The following is a 20,593-nucleotide window of genomic DNA, read 5'->3' on the forward strand; positions in this document are numbered from 1 at the left end:
CGTTCGCTCTTTTGCCGACCTAGTCGCATATAAAGAATTACACTCTCATAAATAAATACAAAGAAAATAACCCGAGTTTACCTCTCACAATTGCGAACAAACAAGATTATTTACTCAAGATTTTTAAAAATACGTTTCTCATATTTTTCGGTTTATTAATATTTATATTGATTTATTCCTACAAAAATATTAAGGGTTTTCTGAGAGTTTTTTAAAATAGGTATTTTATCGAAAGTTTTAACAACGAAATTAAAATTGTCCATTGAGCCTTAACATATTGATTATTTATTTCAGTGAAAGAGGCCATGACTAGTGTAAAACTAAACCGCTGGGGCTTACCAGAAGTGGATGATAAAACTATGCAGAGCGTTAGCAATCCTCAAGTAAGAAATATACAATTATAATAATAAAAAAAAAAAAAAACGAGTGTGCTTCAGACCATACGACTGAAGTAAAGCTTCTTTAGCAATAGGCCTGCACTGTGTCTTAGATATATGAAACGTAACTAGCTATGAAAGAAAGAGAGAAAGAGAATGTGTGCTCGCACCTCACTTTGTTGCTTCGTTCGCTTCGCCTAATCACACTTTTCGTAACGCTCTCGTCCCTCATTCACCAGGTCACTCCCCAAGTCTAGCGTGCGTAAAGAAGTTTTACTTCAAAAATATATATGAAGTGTATGCGTTACACTCCCTTAGTGTTAGCCGATAAAATTTAAAAGTAATGGAGGAGCACGTTAAGCCGTCGGTCTTGGTTGTTATGATGTACACCTGATAGCGATCGTTACTCATAGTAGGGAATATATCCGCCAACCCGCATTGGAGCAGCGTGGTGGATTAAGCTCTGATCCTTCTCCTACATGGGGAAAAGAGGCCTATGCCCAGTAGTGGGATATTACAGGCTAATGCGTAATGGAGGTAGAAATACAAACTAACTACTACTTATTTAAGATCAATAGACTTCTTCTAAAAGATTATTATTTCATTTTCAAAATAGAAAGAACTGTACGATATACTTTAGTCAACTTTTGCAATAAGTATTGCAATATATCCTAGTAATTTATGTTGTTGTGTCCATAGAACCTAATTGAAATGTAAATACTATCAGGTTTTCGTTGGAGGAGATTTAGCTGGAGTTGCGGAGACCACGGTGGAGTCTGTGAACGACGGAAAAACTGCGGCTTGGTACATGCATTGTTACTTACAAGTGAGTTATGTGTGAGGAATTTTACTCAAAAATATTACAAAGACTATTTTTTAAGATTTATTATAATGATGTAGAGACGATCAAGATTATGGGTTACATCCATATGATTGATGTACGAACAGCTGTCGGTTATACGAAAATTATGATTTGTTTAGTATCATTACAGCCTATACAGTCCACTGCTGGACATAGGCCTCCAAAGTTTACGCCAAAAATAACGTGAACTCATGTGTGTTGCCCATAGTCACCACGCTGGGCAGGCGGATTGGTGACCGATTATATTCCGATTTTTTTTTTCTACACAATACACACACGGTCGTCTATTCCTAAAGTAAGCAACTTAATGCTTGTGTTATAGGTAACAGCCGACTGGTATATAGCTACATTTTTTTTTTTCGATAAACATACTTATAAATAATACATATATAAATATATAAATAAATATTTATATTACACCCAGACTCGAGGTGGGAATCGAACCCACAACCCTCGGAGCAGAAAGCAGGGTCACTACAAACTGCGCCAACGGGCTAGTCAAAAATATTGTTTAGTAAGTTCTATGCAACTTACATTTTTTTTATTTACAACATTCAACAACGCATCTATATGTTAAAGTCCAACTCACGCTTTATACTCTTCAACGTTTTCAGGGTCTGCCATATAACTCACCCGTGGAACTGCCCAAGTTCCACTGTCCTATAGACGAAGTAGATTTATCAGTCGAGATGTGCGGTATAAAGTTTGAGAACCCTTTCGGTCTCGCCAGCGCTCCGCCCACCACCAGTTCGGCGATGATTAGACGAGCTTTTGAACAGGGCTGGGGATTCGCTGTTACCAAGACTTTCGAACTCGATAAGGTAAAGTACTGTTTGCTGCTACTATGTTCTAATTTTTGATCAATTACGTTTCAGCCTGTAATATCCCACTACTGGGCATAGGCCTCTTTCCCCATGTAGGAGAAGGATCAGAGCTTAATCCACCACGCTGCTCCAATGCGGGTTGGTGGATATATTTTCTACTATGAGTAACGATCGCTATCAGGTGTACATGATAACAACCGGGACCGACGGCTTAACGTGCTCTCCGAGGCACGGTGGTACAATCCATGGCTGTAACCGCTGCGCCAACGCGGCGCTTTGATCAATTAATTATCAAGAATCTTTAATTTGACGACGCGTTGGCGCAGTAATAGCACTGGCTATTACGCTCGCGGTCACGGGTTCGATCCCCGCTCACGACAGACATTTGCATTGTAGCCAGATAGATGTTTATCATCATCTGGGCGTTTATGATTGTATATTGTGTATGTTTCCGGACCCCCAACGCTTACGTAAAAATTCAATTCAATAAGTCACCAATACGCTTGCTCCAGACGTTGCAGGCGGTCAATAGGCTATGGCAACCGTTGACCATCAGGTGGACCGCACGCTTCTTTGCCACCATAGTGTATACATAGCTCTCCAATATTTTTGACTACTGGTTTTAAGTCTGGTTAGTCTCAGTAAAATCATTACTTGTAAGAGAATTTCTTGTTGCACTGATTTCGTTTGTTTGAGGAAATAAAATTATTATTAATAATATCACTACTATATAAAACGCGAATAAAATTAACCATTTAAATTCAGCTGATTAGTATAAAAAACTAAGACTATTAATATTCAGTACTAGTTAGTTACTGAAAATGATCACAATAAGGTTAAAAATACACTAGTGGTCGCCCAGAGGTCGAAAATCGACCATAATTAAAAATTTTAATCAAAGAAAACCAAAAAGTTATGAAAATATAGAAACTTTAAAAAAAAAAAACAATTTGACTACAGACTTTGACAATCAACAAAAGAGATTTGCGTGTGCGTATCGTATACATGGTAGTGTGTGTAATGTTTTTTTTTTATTGACTTAATGTTTTTTTATGCATAATTTAAAAAAAAAATATTAGCTGTCTACACTCCTTCTCTATATAAACTATAAGTGTGCGAAATTTCATAGTCCTCCGTCCGCGCAATTTTCGTAAAAAGGGGTACAAATTTTTTGCTTCGCGTATTAATTAATATATAGATTATTAAAATTATCCGTTTCACGTTTCACTGTCATGTTAAAGAAATGACTGTTCTTCGCTATTTATAAGTATATCAAATTAACATGCTGTCTCTACCTAAATATTTTGTGTAATACGTTAGGTTATTGGCAGAATTTTATTCTTTAGAGTACTCAACAGACTAAGTAATGTACAGACTTTCGGTACCATCAATTGTAAAACTTATAATGTGTTTGTATTATTATGTATTTTGCTATTTTAAAATAATCTGCAATTACAAATAACATACTAATGATTATATGATAAAATAAATACACATATGATATAATTGTGTTTGCTCGTAAACGAAAAATACCGACTTCAATTACTTCGACAAGTACTCCAACGTAAGTAGACGAAAAAATTAATAAACGCACTAGTCGTCACTACGATTGTCGAGGGTTTCCCTTGATTTCTCTGGGATTCCATCATCAGATCCTGGTTTCCTTATCCATACCACGTACCACAATATAAACAATAGATATATATTTCTTTTTTATTTGAAATATCTATATGGGTCGACATGAGTAACCTCCTCCTTTTTTGAAGTCGGTTGAAAAATACATGGACATAGATTTATATTTATCTAAGTTCATTCATGGTTTTTAGGGATATTGATAATTAGAAAAATTGTCTTGTATACATACAGTTGGCCTATACGAGCAAAACTTTATTGGTAACTAGCCGACCCGTGCCTACTTAGTTGGGCGTTAATTATTTTTGTGTAGCAAAAATATACTTACTTATAGCAGTTTTCATCTCGCTCGCATTTCTCCGACTTGATTTACATATATTATTATTTTTCACAGAATTTTTGTTCAATAACAATAAAATTTAGTCTATATCACTCCTGAATAGTGTAGTTTTCTGTTAGTGAAAGAATTTTCATGATCGGATCAGTATTTGCGAAGATTACCCCCTACATAAAAACAGAGTTAAAACTTTACCTTTTTTAAATATTAATATAGAGTATAGACATATAGGCTTCTTACTACTGTAAAAAAGGTTGTTATTTTTGAAGTAAAACTTGTTTACGCACGCTTGACTTGCGGGGAGTAAGATAGTGAATGCGTAACGAGAGCGTTATGAAAAATCTGATCAGCCGAGGCGAACGAAAGTTGAGAGAGAGATATAAGTTAGTGACGATAGAAAGAGAGAGAGTTAGGTTTCGTAAGTTTTACTTCAGTCGTGTGATCTAAAACACATTCGTTTTTTTTTCTGCAGGATCTGGTAACAAACGTGTCACCTCGTATCGTCCGCGGCGTCACGTCTGGAGAGAACTACGGCCCGGGACAAGGATCGTTCCTCAACATCGAACTCATTTCTGAGAAGTGTGAAGCGTATTGGTGTCAGAGTATAAAGGAATTAAAACGAGATTTTCCTACAAAGGTTTGTAGTAAATTGAAATCAAGGCAAATGGAATTATATGAAACAGAAATGTTTTTTATTTTATTTTAATAATGTTGATATTAATCAAAATTACCTTTTGAATTAATAAAGAAATATCGTATATAAAGCGTTGCAAATAAGTAAATAAATAAAATTTTGAATTCTTCCAGGGAATCAGTTACAGATAATATAAGTAAGTTTAGTTGACGTTAAGTAGTTAATATGTGAACGGCACAGGTGGTGGTGGCGTCAATAATGTGCTCGTACAACGAGGCGGACTGGACGGAGCTCGCGGCGAAGGCGGAGGCGGCGGGCGCGGACGCGCTGGAGCTCAACCTGTCGTGTCCGCACGGCATGGGCGAGTCGGGCATGGGGCTCGCCTGCGGGCAGGTGCGCAGCGGAGACACATACACTCGCAGCACACGGGCACACACCCGCGGCACACGGGCACACACTCGCGGCACACGGGCACACACTCGCGGCACACGGGCACACACTCGCGGCACACGGGCACACACTCGCGGCACACGGGCACACACTCGCGGCACACGGGCACACACTCGCGGCACACGGGCACACACTCGCGGCACACGGGCACACACTCGCGGCACACGGGCACACACTCGCGGCACACGGGCTCACACTCGCGGCACACGGGCACACACTCGCGGCACACGGGCACACACTCGCGGCACACGGGCACACACTCGCGGCACACGGGCACACGCTCGCGGCACACGGGCACACGGGCACACACTCGCGGCACACGGGCACACACTCGCGGCACACGGGCACACACTCGCGGCACACGGGCACACACTCGCGGCACACGGGCACACACTCGCGGCACACGGGCACACGCGCGCGGCACACGGGCACACGGGCACACCCTCGCGGCACACGGGCACACACTCGCGGCACACGGGCACACACTCGCGGCACACGGGCACACACTCGCGGCACACGGGCTCACACTCGCGGCACACGGGCACACACTCGCGGCACACGGGCACACACTCGCGGCACACGGGCACACGGGCACACACTCGCGGCACACGGGCACACACTCGCGGCACACGGGCACACACTCGCGGCACACGGGCACACACTCGCGGCACACGGGCACACACTCGCGGCACACGGGCACACACTCGCGGCACACGGGCACACACTCGCGGCACACGGGCACACACTCGCGGCACACGGGCACACACTCGCGGCACACGGGCACACACTCGCGGCACACGGGCACACACTCGCGGCACACGGGCACACACTCGCGGCACACGGGCACACACTCGCGGCACACGGGCACACGGGCACACACTCGCGGCACACGGGCACACACTCGCGGCACACGGGCACACACTCGCGGCACACGGGCACACACTCGCGGCACACGGGCACACACTCGCGGCACACGGGCACACACTCGCGGCACACGGGCACACACTCGCGGCACACGGGCACACACTCGCGGCACACGGGCCCACACGCGCGGCACACGGGCACACGGGCACACACTCGGGGCACACGGGCACACACTCGCGGCACACGGGCACACACTCGCGGCACACGGGCACACACTCGCGGCACACGGGCACACACTCGCGGCACACGGGCACACACTCGCGGCACACGGGCACACGGGCACACACTCGCGGCACACGGGCACACACTCGCGGCACACGGGCACACACTCGCGGCACACGGGCACACACTCGCGGCACACGGGCACACGGGCACACACTCGCGGCACACGGGCACACACTCGCGGCACACGGGCACACACTCGCGGCACACGGGCACACACTCGCGGCACACGGGCACACGGGCACACACTCGCGGCACACGGGCACACACTCGCGGCACACGGGCACACACTCGCGGCACACGGGCACACACTCGCGGCACACGGGCTCACACTCGCGGCACACGGGCACACACTCGCGGCACACGGGCACACACTCGCGGCACACGGGCACACGGGCACACACTCGCGGCACACGGGCACACACTCGCGGCACACGGGCACACACTCGCGGCACACGGGCACACACTCGCGGCACACGGGCACACACTCGCGGCACACGGGCACACACTCGCGGCACACGGGCACACACTCGCGGCACACGGGCACACACTCGCGGCACACGGGCACACACTCGCGGCACACGGGCACACACCCGCGGCACACGGGCACACACTCGCGGCACACGGGCACACGGGCACACACTCGCGGCACACGGGCACACACTCGCGGCACACGGGCACACACTCGCGGCACACGGGCACACACTCGCGGCACACGGGCTCACACTCGCGGCACACGGGCACACACTCGCGGCACACGGGCACACACTCGCGGCACACGGGCACACACTCGCGGCACACGGGCACACACTCGCGGCACACGGGCACACACTCGCGGCACACGGGCACACACTCGCGGCACACGGGCACACACTCGCGGCACACGGGCACACGGGCACACACTCGCGGCACACGGGCACACACTCGCGGCACACGGGCACACGGGCACACACTCGCGGCACACGGGCACACACTCGCGGCACACGGGCACACACTCGCGGCACACGGGCACACACTCGCGGCACACGGGCACACACTCGCGGCACACGGGCACACACTCGCGGCACACGGGCTCACACTCGCGGCACACGGGCACACACTCGCGGCACACGGGCTCACACTCGCGGCACACGGGCACACACTCGCGGCACACGGGCACACACTCGCGGCACACGGGCACACACTCGCGGCACACGGGCACACACTCGCGGCACACGGGCACACGGGCACACACTCGCGGCACACGGGCACACACTCGCGGCACACGGGCACACACTCGCGGCACACGGGCTCACACTCGCGGCACACGGGCACACACTCGCGGCACACGGGCACACACTCGCGGCACACGGGCACACACTCGCGGCACACGGGCACACACTCGCGGCACACGGGCACACACTCGCGGCACACGGGCACACACTCGCGGCACACGGGCTCACACTCGCGGCACACGGGCACACACTCGCGGCACACGGGCTCACACTCGCGGCACACGGGCACACACTCGCGGCACACGGGCACACACTCGCGGCACACGGGCACACACTCGCGGCACACGGGCACACACTCGCGGCACACGGGCACACGGGCACACACTCGCGGCACACGGGCACACACTCGCGGCACACGGGCACACACTCGCGGCACACGGGCACACACTCGCGGCACACGGGCACACACTCGCGGCACACGGGCACACACTCGCGGCACACGGGCACACGGGCACACACTCGCGGCACACGGGCACACACTCGCGGCACACGGGCACACGGGCACACACTCGCGGCACACGGGCACACACTCGCGGCACACGGGCACACACTCGCGGCACACGGGCACACACTCGCGGCACACGGGCACACACTCGCGGCACACGGGCACACACTCGCGGCACACGGGCACACACTCGCGGCACACGGGCACACACTCGCGGCACACGGGCACACACTCGCGGCACACGGGCACACACTCGCGGCACACGGGCACACACTCGCGGCACACGGGCACACGGGCACACACTCGCGGCACACGGGCACACACTCGCGGCACACGGGCACACACTCGCGGCACACGGGCACACACTCGCGGCACACGGGCTCACACTCGCGGCACACGGGCACACACTCGCGGCACACGGGCACACACTCGCGGCACACGGGCACACGGGCACACACTCGCGGCACACGGGCACACACTCGCGGCACACGGGCACACACTCGCGGCACACGGGCACACACTCGCGGCACACGGGCTCACACTCGCGGCACACGGGCACACACTCGCGGCACACGGGCACACGGGCACACACTCGCGGCACACGGGCACACACTCGCGGCACACGGGCACACACTCGCGGCACACGGGCACACACTCGCGGCACACGGGCACACACTCGCGGCACACGGGCACACGGGCACACACTCGCGGCACACGGGCACACACTCGCAGCACACGGGCACACACTCGCGGCACACGGGCACACACTCGCGGCACACGGGCACACACTCGCGGCACACGGGCACACACTCGCGGCACACGGGCACACACTCGCGGCACACGGGCACACACTCGCAGCACCCGCGCACACGTACCATTACATACTACTCGTATATATGGGGCTGTTAACTTTGAATGTCAATTTGTATTAGGATTTTTTTTTAATTTTGCATTACATTTAAAAGTACCTGACCAAACGTATTTTTTTTTTCTAGAAACTATCTAATATTTTGTTGTAATTTTCTTTAAAAAAAACCTTGCCCCTAAAATAACAAACACAAAACAAGAATTAACATGTGCGTCGTTGTATGTGCATAATTATGTATATTGTATATATATTTCAATCGGTAGGATCCGGTGTTAGTAAAAGGAATATCCCAATGGGTACGGAAGGCGGTTAAGATTCCTTTCTTCGTAAAGTTAACACCAAACATCACTAACATCGTTACCATCGCCGAGGCTGCTTATGAAGGTAAGGAGAAAATAATATCATTTATGATAAAATGATCAAAGTTATGACCTACTCGACTGATTACCAGCTTAAAAAAAAACAGTCGAAATTTAAATCTTACAGATATTTATTTCATAGGTACCCATTACGTTTTATACGGTTTTTTTTTTCGCTATAAAGCATCAATGTATATTATTGTTATAAAAAAAAATTAAGACGAAAAAAAACAAATTATGACCCAACTACTAACACACCTTCACAAATTTCCAACATTTTATCAATTTTGATGGTATAACTCATACCAATTACAGTGCTAAAAATATAACTAGATTTTGAACATTTATCGTTATATTTTTAGCAAATTACACAGAATCTTCATAAATGAAAACGGCATAAAAATTCGTCAAGTAGTTTTAGCGTATATCGCTAACAGGCACGCGGCCGCGGCGTCGGAATTTTTTTATAATCAGTAGCTATAAAGCGGACAGTTTTTGTGACCAAAAATTGTAGCCTAACTAGCTGACCACCTACGACGCAGTCGAGCATTTATCTATTAAATTATGCTATAATAGTTTATTATATTAAAAAAACTTTTTCGAATTTAGTCCTCCCGCGACCATGGTTGCTGTAAAGTATCCGAAAGTATTTCTGTGGTCTGTAATCCGAAACATCTAAAAAACATAAAAAACCGCGATAAATTCAGAAAAAGGTATTTCATTATAATGAGTGAAATTCGCGTCATCGCTCGTCGCTTCAGCCTGCCACCATCCCACATTTGGGCATAGGCCTCTTTCCCTATTTAGGAGAAGGATCAGAGCTTAATCTACCACGCTGCTCCAATGCGGATTGGCGGATATATTTTCTACTATGAGTAACGATCGCTATCAGGTCTACATGATAACAACCAAGACCGACGGCTTAACGTGTTCTCCGAGGCACGGTGGGGAGATCCACAAGGACTGCACAAACATCCAAACCACGGCAAACATCTGTATCATCATTACAGCCTATACAGTCCACTGCTGGACATAGGCCTCCACAAGTTTACGCCAAAAATAACGTAAACTCACGTGTTTTGCCCATAGTCACCACGCTGGGCAGGCGGGTTGGTGACCGCAGGGCTGACTTTGTCGCACCGAAGACGCTGCTGCCCGTCTTCGGCCTGTGTATTTCAAAGCCAAGCAGTTGGGTGGTTATCCCGCCACCGGTCGGCTTTTTAAGTTCCAAGGTGGTAGCGGAACTGTGTTATCCCTTAGTCGCCTCTTACGACGCCCACGGGAAGAGAGGGGGTGGCTATATTCTTTAGTACCGTAGCCACACATCTGTATATCCAATATAAATGTTTGTCCTGTGCGGCGATCGAACTCACAACCGCCAGCGCAATAGCCACAAACCAGTGCTGTGACCGTTACGCCAAAGCGGCGTCTACTTACATATACATTACGTGATATTTTTAATATTTAGTTTATATTACTAAATTGATTTGTATTTTTGTGTATACCAACAGCTAATTTGTTACTGTTACATAAATAGGTGGAGCGTATGGCGTGTCAGCTATTAACACTGTATCAGGTTTAATGTCTATAAGACCAGACGCTACGCCGTGGCCGAAAGTTGGTAAGTTCATGATAAAAAATAACGAAAATAGACATACAACGATAGGCACAGAAAGAAACTAGGTTTTGTTTATAATTTTTTAATTCAGAAAACTGATATTTTAAGTAACCTTAAGCTGTCGATAACAAACCAGAAAATAAAATATTGGTATCTACTACTCAATGGAAATATCGATATTGTTCACAGTATATTATTAGATAGTCTATAATGTTTTACTAACGGACAGTTCTAGAGATAGAATTTAACGTAACCTTCATGTTCGGTCAATTACCGAACAACAACATCGCACACGCATGGCGCCGTGCTAAACAAATTAGGCCAACGCCGTGCATGTTGCTTCAGTGCGTATTTTACCGCGCTCATTAACATTCATTGACATAAATAAAATTTAGATTTAATAACATTTTGAACCTATATTTCTTTCTAATTTAACATTTAAATATAAAATATTTCGCTAAGACTCAGGCACACTACACTTCATACAAATTGTGTCAAAAATCTATCACTTGTAGGCAAAATCACTAATAGATAGATTATTGAAACCGGCCGTAAGTTCATATATTTTACTACACGTCACCTGACGTGCATTTTCGTTTGTAGTTAATTTTTATTTATTACCAGTTGCATTTTTGGACACTTGTTGGTTACTGAATTACTTCCTCTTCCTACAAGTCTTTCCGTTATATTTCATAATACGTAATTTCAAACGAAAGCAAATTTATTTTTCGCAGAAGTCGAACATGAAAATAATTAGACTTCATTTATTTTTAAGTGAAATAAAACAGCCTGCAAACGGGTTACTGTGTACTGACAGGGCATCTTTAAGGGCATACAAACAAACCAGAAAAAGGTACCTATTGATATACTGCACGTAGTGAAATTCGAACTCGGGACCGTTAGCTTTAAGACAATTTGTTGTACCACTACACTAGAACGGTTGCCTATTAGTACCTTCCTATAGACCCAACAAGTAAAGATCCTTCTACAAAAAAGGTCGTAATATATAATAAATTTTTATCAAACTATATAGCTGTACAACTTAGGAACTCTCTTCCCCTTTCTATGAGGCAATCTAAAGCCGCATTTTTTTACAAAATACTTATTAAATATCATTGGCATCTCAATACAGTATATTATGTAGTATTTGTTTATTTAGTATATAGTATACTAGCTGTACCTACCCTACGCTTTTTTTTGGTCGTACCAATTCAAAAATCTTTGTGGGCTCATGCACAAGACTGCTGAAGATCATGACATGATCAAATACATAGTTTACGATTCTATAAAGGACATACAGAAAAGCACCATATATATAGCCATATAACACCACATGTATGTGTAGTAGACTGGGCCAAAAAAATCGACTATTTTTTTAACGAAAAAATTTCATTCATGATGATAAAAAAAGGTTATCGTGAAAGTTTGAGCCCTTAATAATATTAAGGGGTGTATCGTTACGACTATAGGTTATTTAAACGTAATCGCAATCGAAATCAAATTTTACTCAAAACTCGTCAATTAACAATCTGAAAAATTTGAGCGATGCGTATTCTTAAATTAAATTCCCTAGAAAGAAAGCTTTCTTAGTAAATTAATGTAAACAAGTCGTTTCAAAAAAAAGTTTCTTAATATTTTTAATTAAATTCACTCCTTTCAAAGTTATTCGACGTTGAAGTTAAATTCAAAAGTAATTTATTGCTTTTTTTCGCGTTACACATGATTTTTAACCGACTTCCAAAAAAGGAGGAGGTTCTCAATTCGACTGTATTTTTTTTTATTTTTTTTATGTATGTTACATCAGAACTTTTGACCGGGTATACCGATTTCGACAAATTTTGTTTTAATCGAAAGGTGGTGTGTGCCAATTGGTCCCATTTAAATTTATTTGAGATCTAACTATTACTTTTCGAGTTATATCTAATAATGCGTTTTTACTTGACGCTTTTTTCGTCGACCTACGTTGTATTATACCGCATAACTTTCTACTGGATGTACCGATTTTGATAATTCTTTTTTTGATGGAAAGGAGGTATCCCTAGTTTGGTACCATGATAAGGAAATCAGGATCTGATTATGGGATCCCAGAGAAATCGAGGGAAACTCTCGAAAATTCGCAATAACTTTTTACTGGGTGTACCGATTTTGATAATTTTTAATTTAATCAAAAGCTGATCTTTATCATGTGGTTACATATAAATTTTATCGAGATCTGATAACTACTTTTTGAGTAATCTTTGATAACGCGTAGTTACTTGACTTTTTTTTCGTCGATCTACGTTGTATTACTCTTCGATGTAATTGAAGTCGGTTTTTTTTTTTCGTTTGCGAGCAAACACAATTATTTTGTATGTATCACTTTTTTGTTACGTTTCTTTATGGTTTACATTAAAGAGTGTTTATTATTATTATTATAAAGGTCGCGAAAAGAACACGACTTATGGTGGTGTATCTGGTAACGCGACTCGTCCGATGGGCCTGCGCGCTGTATCTGCGATCTCCAACAAGCTGCGGGGATTCCCCGTAATGGGTATCGGTGGGATAGATTCAGCGGATTCCGCTCTACAGTTTATTATGTGTGGAGCATCTGTTGTACAGGTGAGATCAACTTTTCTTATGAATGTTTCAAAACAAGCAGCGTAGCTTACGTAATTGTTCATCTTCCCGTATATCTTTAACTACGCTGTCCAAACAACGTATTATGTATACTATTGAAGCCAATGTTGTTCTGCGTACAATGAATGGCCTTGATGATGAAGTAACTTTTATTTCTAAGAATTAATGTACCAAAGCTTAAAAATAATGTTATTAAAGCTTTGATAAAAGTTTTAATACATTTTTTAGATCTGCAGTGCTGTTCAAAATCAAGACTATACAGTGATAGAGGATTATATAACGGGCTTAAAAGCACTATTGTATCTTCGATCGCAAGGACTCACCGGCTGGACCGGTCAATCGCCTCCGACGCCCAAGCACCAGAAAGGGAAACCTGTCCAGACTCTCTATGATGAAAATGGCAAGGTAATTTATGAAAGAACTATTTTAACACAAAAGTAAAATATTCCATTACTAATTCTGATTTATTACTTAAGAGCGATATATTACTTACTAGCGACCCGCCCTGTCTTCGCACAGGTGCAAAAACTATCAGTGTTCCTCTACTATATTATGCATGTATTATACATAATTAAACTTCCTCTGAAATCACTCTATTTACTTAAGAAAATCGCATCAAAATCCGCGATAGCGAGAAGCGACTTTGTTATACTATGTAATGAATAAATATTCAGTCAAAATCGAGAACATTAAAACTTTGATATCCTAATTTTTTCAGGTGTTGGCACATTTTGGACCTTACAATAAAAAACGCGAAGAACAGCTACACAATATAAGGCTCAAATCCGATTTATTAAGTGACAACAAAGTTGACAATATGTTGCCCAATAATAATATTACCAACGGGCATGTCAATGTTCCTCGAATCCAGGACGTAATGGGTGAAGCTTTACCAAGAATAGGAACATATAAAAATTTAGACAATACGAAACAAGTTGTGGCACTTATTGATGATGTGAGCTTATTTCTTATCGATATAAAATATTTAGAAAATAACAAATGTTACCAGTTAAACCATACGAAAATTAAACCATCTTCCAAGATATATATATTAAACAATTTCGTTGCACTGATTATATTTGAACACTTCAAATTATTATTTTTTCTTTTATTATATTTTCTAAAACATTTAATCTTTCAGGATATGTGTATAAATTGCGGCAAATGCTATATGGCTTGCGCAGATTCAGGATACCAAGCAATTAAGTAAGTTCATCTGGATCATAGTATACATTTGACACTTTCATTATAAAATTATTGTAACTGTTTTATATTTGCTGCCAATTAAACATGTTATATTTTATAATCATATATCTACCATTGAAGTATTTAAAGTAACTATTTCAATTGTTTTTTTTAATTATATATTTTATCATAGATTTGATGCAGAAACTCATTTACCGCACGTTACTGACGACTGTACGGGATGCAACTTATGTTTATCAGTTTGCCCAATTATTGATTGCATAAGGTAAGTGATTTGACTATTGTTATCTAAAAATAAAATTTAATAATAAACTGCCATTTGTGAATTTAAAATACATATTTTTTTTTAGTATGGTGCCCAAGAAAATACCGCACATCATCAAACGAGGCGTGGATTACCAAATTCTCTCTGTTTCACCGCTAAGTGGTGTATGTCAGTAAAAAAATCTATATAATTTGCATAAAAATGTATTTGTATATAAAATATATAATTATCAACTAACAAAATTATATAATACTTTCATTTAAAATTAATAACCTTGTCGTAAATATCTTCGGCTTTTTCCTTAGCTACCTCCCATGAGTAGACCCAATCATTTGAAGGGTTTACTTGCAAAGTCAATGCGGAAACAGGCTTAGGACAATTGTAATGTTTCTTATCAACTACATGTCGTACTTTCGTTACTTTATTTTCGTGAAGTTTTTCACAAATAAAGCATTCAAATTTCGATGCTACATCTAATGCATTTATTTGATATTGTCTTATTTTCAATTCATCTATCAGTCTTTTATTTGTTATTTCTTCTTTGGTCTTATGAGTTATATAGTCTTCGTACAAATTATCGTTATTTAATAACGTTTTCAAATAATCGCTCATCTTTATAGGCGTCGGATAATCTTCAACAAGAATAGCGGATTTATTATTTGGAAGCCAATCTTTAATTGTTGGTGATCCGAAATAAATTGGCACGGTACCAATTTTAATAGCCCGCCAAAATTTCTCCGTGATGTAATCATCGCAAACGCCGTTCTCAATTGCCACAACAAACATATATCTTGAAATATAATGAAGAAATTCTTCCTCATTCAAATTGTTTAAGTAGTCTTCGCGGAATTTCTTTGGCATTTCTTTATTATTCAAACAAGCTCCATAGGAGTCAATCTCAATAAATTTCATTAATTCTTTTACGTAAGCATCTCTTTCTGTAGAAGTTTCGCAATCTGACTGTAGATATAATACTGGTGATATTTCTTTTAGTAAATTGGTTTTCACTGAAGTTGGTTTGAAGTATTTTGTACTTGTTATATCTTCTAGCGAGTCTAAATACTGCAGGGGAAATGGTATATCACTGTATCGGCTAAACGTTGTAGAATAATTGAATAAACTTAATGTTTTTGTATGCATTAACTCTTCAACATTTCGGGGTGATTCTTCATGGTACAATCCCCATATAACTTCATTTGGTCTCCTAGGTAATGGTAAGTTATCAAATTTGATATTACTCGCGTAAAACAAATAGGCTTTAACATTATAAATTTCACTAGCTGTGTTTTTAACAAAATCACATTTCATATTATTTGCACAACTTATTGTGTCAGAGGTACCTGGGAAGCCTGAAGTCCACCACATTATTGCCGGATTACCCACATTTCTTATTATTTGATTTTCTCCTTTAATCCATATCTGAATAAAAAATATTGTTAAAAACACAATGCCGATACAAATCACCTCACAAAAAGTCAATCTTAATATTCTTCTAAGCAATTTCACTGATGTTTTTAAGAAATAACACATTATAAACTTCAAAATTTTATATATTATATTTTGTTTTTGTTTCCTACACCACATCACTGAACACTTCATACTATCACATTATTGTTTATCACAGGAAGCTATGACAGACCATAAAACATACAACAAAAATAAAAGATAATACCGCTCAATATAACAAGTTTTAATAAACATCATAGAGTTATTCCTCTTTCTTTGTACATATAATATGCATCCATACAAAATGCTATTATCAAATCTAAATAGAACAGACCATATATTGCTCCGACAATTTTACCAACAATAAATAAGTTTACAAATGCTATTATAGTCAAAATAAGTTCTATAATGATATAGTAAAATTCAGCTTCATATTGAATCTGATCAACAACATATAACACCATTAAATATGTGGACAGCATAAGAGTGGGAGCAGCAACCAAACACTGCCAAATATCCACCGGCTCCACAATATGGGGTATAATATTCAGAAGGAGTGCGACTACCTAAAAGTAAAATTTGACCCTTGAAGTTACTGTAACACTATTTAAACAGAATACCTAATTAGTTTTAAAACCCCATCTTAAAAGAATAATAAAATATTTGTACTATAATAATACATTTATTAATATAATCAGATATCATCACCAAATAGGGTACATCCTCTTTCTTTAATAACATAGTATTGGTCTATACAGAGGGCTATTAAGAGGTGGCAATAGAATAGTCCATATAGTGCTCCTGAAGGTTCCTTTTGCAAAAGAACTATAACAAATGCGGCAACGTTCAAAACTATTTGTAGTAATAAATAAAGTTGTTCTGCTATGTTATGCACTTGATCCACTAAATAGAGCACTATGAACATGACTGACATAATGAGTGTAGGTGCGACAGCCAGGCAGTGCATGATGCCAGCATCGGTCAAAACGAATGGTATTATCATGAGAAGCAAAGACATTACCTAAAAGTAAACGGGATTCTATAACATCGTAATTGAAAAACAAATATAATATAACTGTTAAAGACTTTTAAAGTTAGTTAAGGATGTGGTCTGAGATTCAATCTATATTATAATTACATAATTTATGATTGCGAAAAAAATATTAGAACGTGAACTTTATTTTGTTTCATTGATTGATTGATTGATTGATTGATTAGTTTCAGCTGTGCCGCTGGGACACTGTTGATTCCGCCAATATCACGTAGAGTGTAAAATACATTAAATAGATTAGTCGGTGCAGTTTAGACAACAGTCTCAATTTAATTTTGGAAATAGGTAAAATAGTCAGACTATCATTATTACACCTTACACTAAACCAACGCAAACATTTCGTTTCATAGTAAAAGGTTAATTTAAATTTAAAAGGTTTACTTTCGTAAGTTTATAACTTTTCGCCGTCAATGTCACTATCACTAAATATAATATCTATTTGACAAGTTCATCAACCTTAAATTGTAACTGAAAGCCATTAAACCAGGGATTCATAAAGTGGTCGATTTCGACCACTTGGGACCGAAATCGGCTTTTTTGAAGTTATAATACTCTTGGCGCGTTAGGGGAAAATGATTTGAGAACCTACATTTTTTTAAAGGAACGCACACTGTCACAAAAAAAAACCGATACCCTGAAGTAAGCTAGTCAACGAAGAAGTTAGCAACGTGAAGTTAGCTAGCCAATGAAATATAAATTCTTACATGCGTACATATTCACACACTTACACAAGTATACACACACTTTTGTAATTAACGAAAACCGCAATATTTTTAAATTGTTATGGGAAAAAAACTTAAAAGTTGTATTTTCAGTGTTTGGCTATGGGGGGGGGGGGGGTCTGAGTTATCATATCATTTTGAAGAAGTAGTACCTACGTCTCTTACCCAAAATATTTTGGGAATAACTTCATCCCTGCAATCCCTCGTTATTTTACATATATCATATTTGCTTAGAAATTTTAATAAATAATTATTAATTTTAATAAAGTTTTTAAAACTTACATTAAAAGTACACTCAATAACTTTTCGATCAATGATTTGTTTTTGTGTTGAAAACTTGGTAAAGAAAAATAAAACAATTTATAGATTAATAAAAAAATATCTATTTGAGTAACTATAGGTAGTTCTGTTTCATATAATTATGTAAATGTAAAATAGTCTTAAATAAATTATTAAGCACAACTAAAAGTGCAACCTCTTTCGTTTGCAATTAAAAATAGGTCTAGTGATAGAGCTGTTAACAAGGCAAAATAAAAAACTCCATATATTAACCATAACCAAACTCTTACAAGGTTTAAAAGGAAACATTGAACAAATGCACCAAATGTAAATAGAATTTGAAAAAATAAATACATTTTCTCCATAAATAATGGCACCTTCCTACGCAAATACAATATTATGAATAAAAAAGATATGACTAAAGTAGGACCTGTTGATATGCAGTACATATGACCTTGAGGTTTAGGAATTACCTTGGGTAAAACGGTAATGACAAGCGAAATTACCTACAAAAAAAATTTAATATCTAATAATTATAAAACGAAACTTTCGGTTAAGGAAGTTGGTAAATACTTACAAACTCTACTAGTTTCATCAAAAATATGTTATATCTGATTAATTCACTCCATTTTTTATCCACAGGGACAGAATCTTAAATTGAAAAGTTCAAAATTATTTAAAATTCACATTAACCTACTTATGATTTGAAATTGAAATTTAGGGGTATTGGGTAACTTCGAAAATAAATGACTGAGAATAGATGAATTGTTTTTTCCTATTAACTAAAAGGGTTTGATTAAATCAATTAGTTTCGAAGCTTGGACTAGAAACTTTAAATTTAATTGAGGTTGACGAAAAATGTCCCACTCACAATCTGGAGCGATCCATCTGAGGACCTTCATGGTACCCCATTCTTACAGAAGATTATAGCTGAATAATACTGCTCTCATGGAGTGTCGTGTTCTTGTGGTGAGTAAGGTAGGTAGCCAGAGCTCCTGGAGATAATCAAGTGTAGGGCCGGCAACTAGTCTATAGGCTACGGTAATCGCTTACCATCAAGGGAGCCTTAAGTTTGTTTGCCACCCTTGTCATATAAAAATTAAAAGATTAACACGTTCAAGTAGATGGTCATCGACTCTTCCTTTAAGCAATGTGGTTACTAAAAATATTCATAAGAATACGAATAAGTAAGTCATTTAATAATATATTTGATACAATGATTAAAATATTACCGTTTATTATCATATCAGACATGTTATCTGAAGTTTAATAGATTACCTACAGATTCCTTTAAATTACTATTTTCTTTAAATATTCATTATAGAAACATATAATCCTTTAGTAACTATTCTTCTTAACCAATACTGGAACAGTGAAAATTATCAAAACTGTATTCTGCGATATGAATTTTTAATAATATTATGCAATTAAGATATAAAAAATAATGTTTCGTTTTGACTTTATAGTGTCATCTATTCTTCTTTTTAGCACCATTTGAAGTTTAACAAAAGATCAGAATAGTTTCAATTTCAGTTGTACTTTTTAATGCAACTGTGCAATATATTAAAAATGGATGTTTATTTTTATTTAGTTGTTTTTACACTTAAAACTAATTTACGTAGTATCAATTATAAGGCTGCAATTTTATTTCTGCTGTGTGGCTACGGCACCAAAGAATATAACCACCCCCTCTCTTCCCGTGGGTGTCGTAAGAGGCGACTAAGGGATAACAAGGTTCCACTACCACCTTGGAACTTAAGAAGCCGACCGATGGCGGGATAACCATCTAACCACTGGCTTTGAAACACACAGACTGAAGACGGGCAGTAGCGTCTTAGGTGCGACAAAGCCAGCCCTGCGATCACCAACCCGCCTGCCCAGCGTGGTGACTATGGGCAACACACATGAGTTCACGCATTTTTGACGCGAACTTGTGGAGGCCTATGTCCAGCAGTGAACTGTAATAGGCTGGAATGATGATGATGATGAATTTTATTTCTGTTTGTTCACAATAAACTTAAAAGCTACTGAAAGTATTTTCATGCGGTTTTCTCTAAAAGACAATTCAGGAGTAAGGTAAAATTGGTTAAATAATAAAGATAATGGCTACAAGAGCTGTATTAAATCAGGCGACTTGAGAGCTTTAACAGAAAATGCTGCTTAGTTCCTTTTAAAATCAAAA

The 20,593-nt window shown here is 41.0% G+C and overlaps 2 protein-coding genes across 7 annotated transcripts in view; one reads left to right on the forward strand and one right to left on the reverse strand.

Moving 5' to 3' along the window:
• LOC123656970 (dihydropyrimidine dehydrogenase [NADP(+)]) overlaps nt 1-15,158 on the forward strand; it is a 27,457-nt gene extending 12,299 nt beyond the window's left edge. Inside the window, exons 11-23 of the mRNA XM_045592575.1 lie at nt 295-383; nt 1,105-1,203; nt 1,854-2,060; nt 4,505-4,669; nt 4,907-5,059; nt 9,113-9,233; nt 10,746-10,829; nt 13,246-13,424; nt 13,671-13,847; nt 14,161-14,397; nt 14,584-14,648; nt 14,821-14,913; nt 14,999-15,158. Coding sequence (XP_045448531.1) covers nt 295-383; nt 1,105-1,203; nt 1,854-2,060; nt 4,505-4,669; nt 4,907-5,059; nt 9,113-9,233; nt 10,746-10,829; nt 13,246-13,424; nt 13,671-13,847; nt 14,161-14,397; nt 14,584-14,648; nt 14,821-14,913; nt 14,999-15,089 — 1,760 coding nt within the window. The 3' untranslated portion in view covers nt 15,090-15,158. The remainder of the gene's footprint in view (nt 1-294; nt 384-1,104; nt 1,204-1,853; nt 2,061-4,504; nt 4,670-4,906; nt 5,060-9,112; nt 9,234-10,745; nt 10,830-13,245; nt 13,425-13,670; nt 13,848-14,160; nt 14,398-14,583; nt 14,649-14,820; nt 14,914-14,998) is intronic.
• LOC123656971 (alpha-(1,3)-fucosyltransferase 10) lies at nt 14,536-19,060 on the reverse strand. Of its 6 annotated transcripts, none has more exons than XM_045592580.1 (2): nt 18,989-19,050; nt 14,536-16,925 (listed from the first exon to the last, which is right to left on the reverse strand). In XM_045592580.1, exon 2 carries the CDS (start codon nt 16,510-16,512, stop codon nt 15,169-15,171), a length of 1,344 nt encoding a protein of 447 aa, XP_045448536.1. In that variant the 5' UTR covers nt 16,513-16,925; nt 18,989-19,050; the 3' UTR covers nt 14,536-15,168. The 6 variants fall into 6 exon arrangements, 5 of the variants coding, with proteins under 5 accessions (XP_045448536.1, XP_045448534.1, XP_045448532.1 ...); XM_045592578.1 differs by lacking the exon at nt 18,989-19,050 and adding an exon at nt 17,747-18,061; XM_045592576.1 differs by lacking the exon at nt 18,989-19,050 and adding an exon at nt 17,747-18,061 and having other exon boundaries at nt 14,536-17,380.
• Nucleotides 19,061-20,593: the final 1,533 nt, after the last annotated feature.

Source organism: Melitaea cinxia, chromosome 10, assembly GCF_905220565.1.
Source record: "Melitaea cinxia chromosome 10, ilMelCinx1.1, whole genome shotgun sequence".
NCBI lineage: Eukaryota > Metazoa > Arthropoda > Insecta > Lepidoptera > Nymphalidae > Melitaea > Melitaea cinxia.

Bases quoted from the DNA above. Each gene is read 5' to 3' on its own strand.
- LOC123656971 (XM_045592580.1), bottom strand. From the start codon at position 16,512: ATGAAGTGTTCAGTGATGTGGTGTAGGAAACAAAAACAAAATATAATA.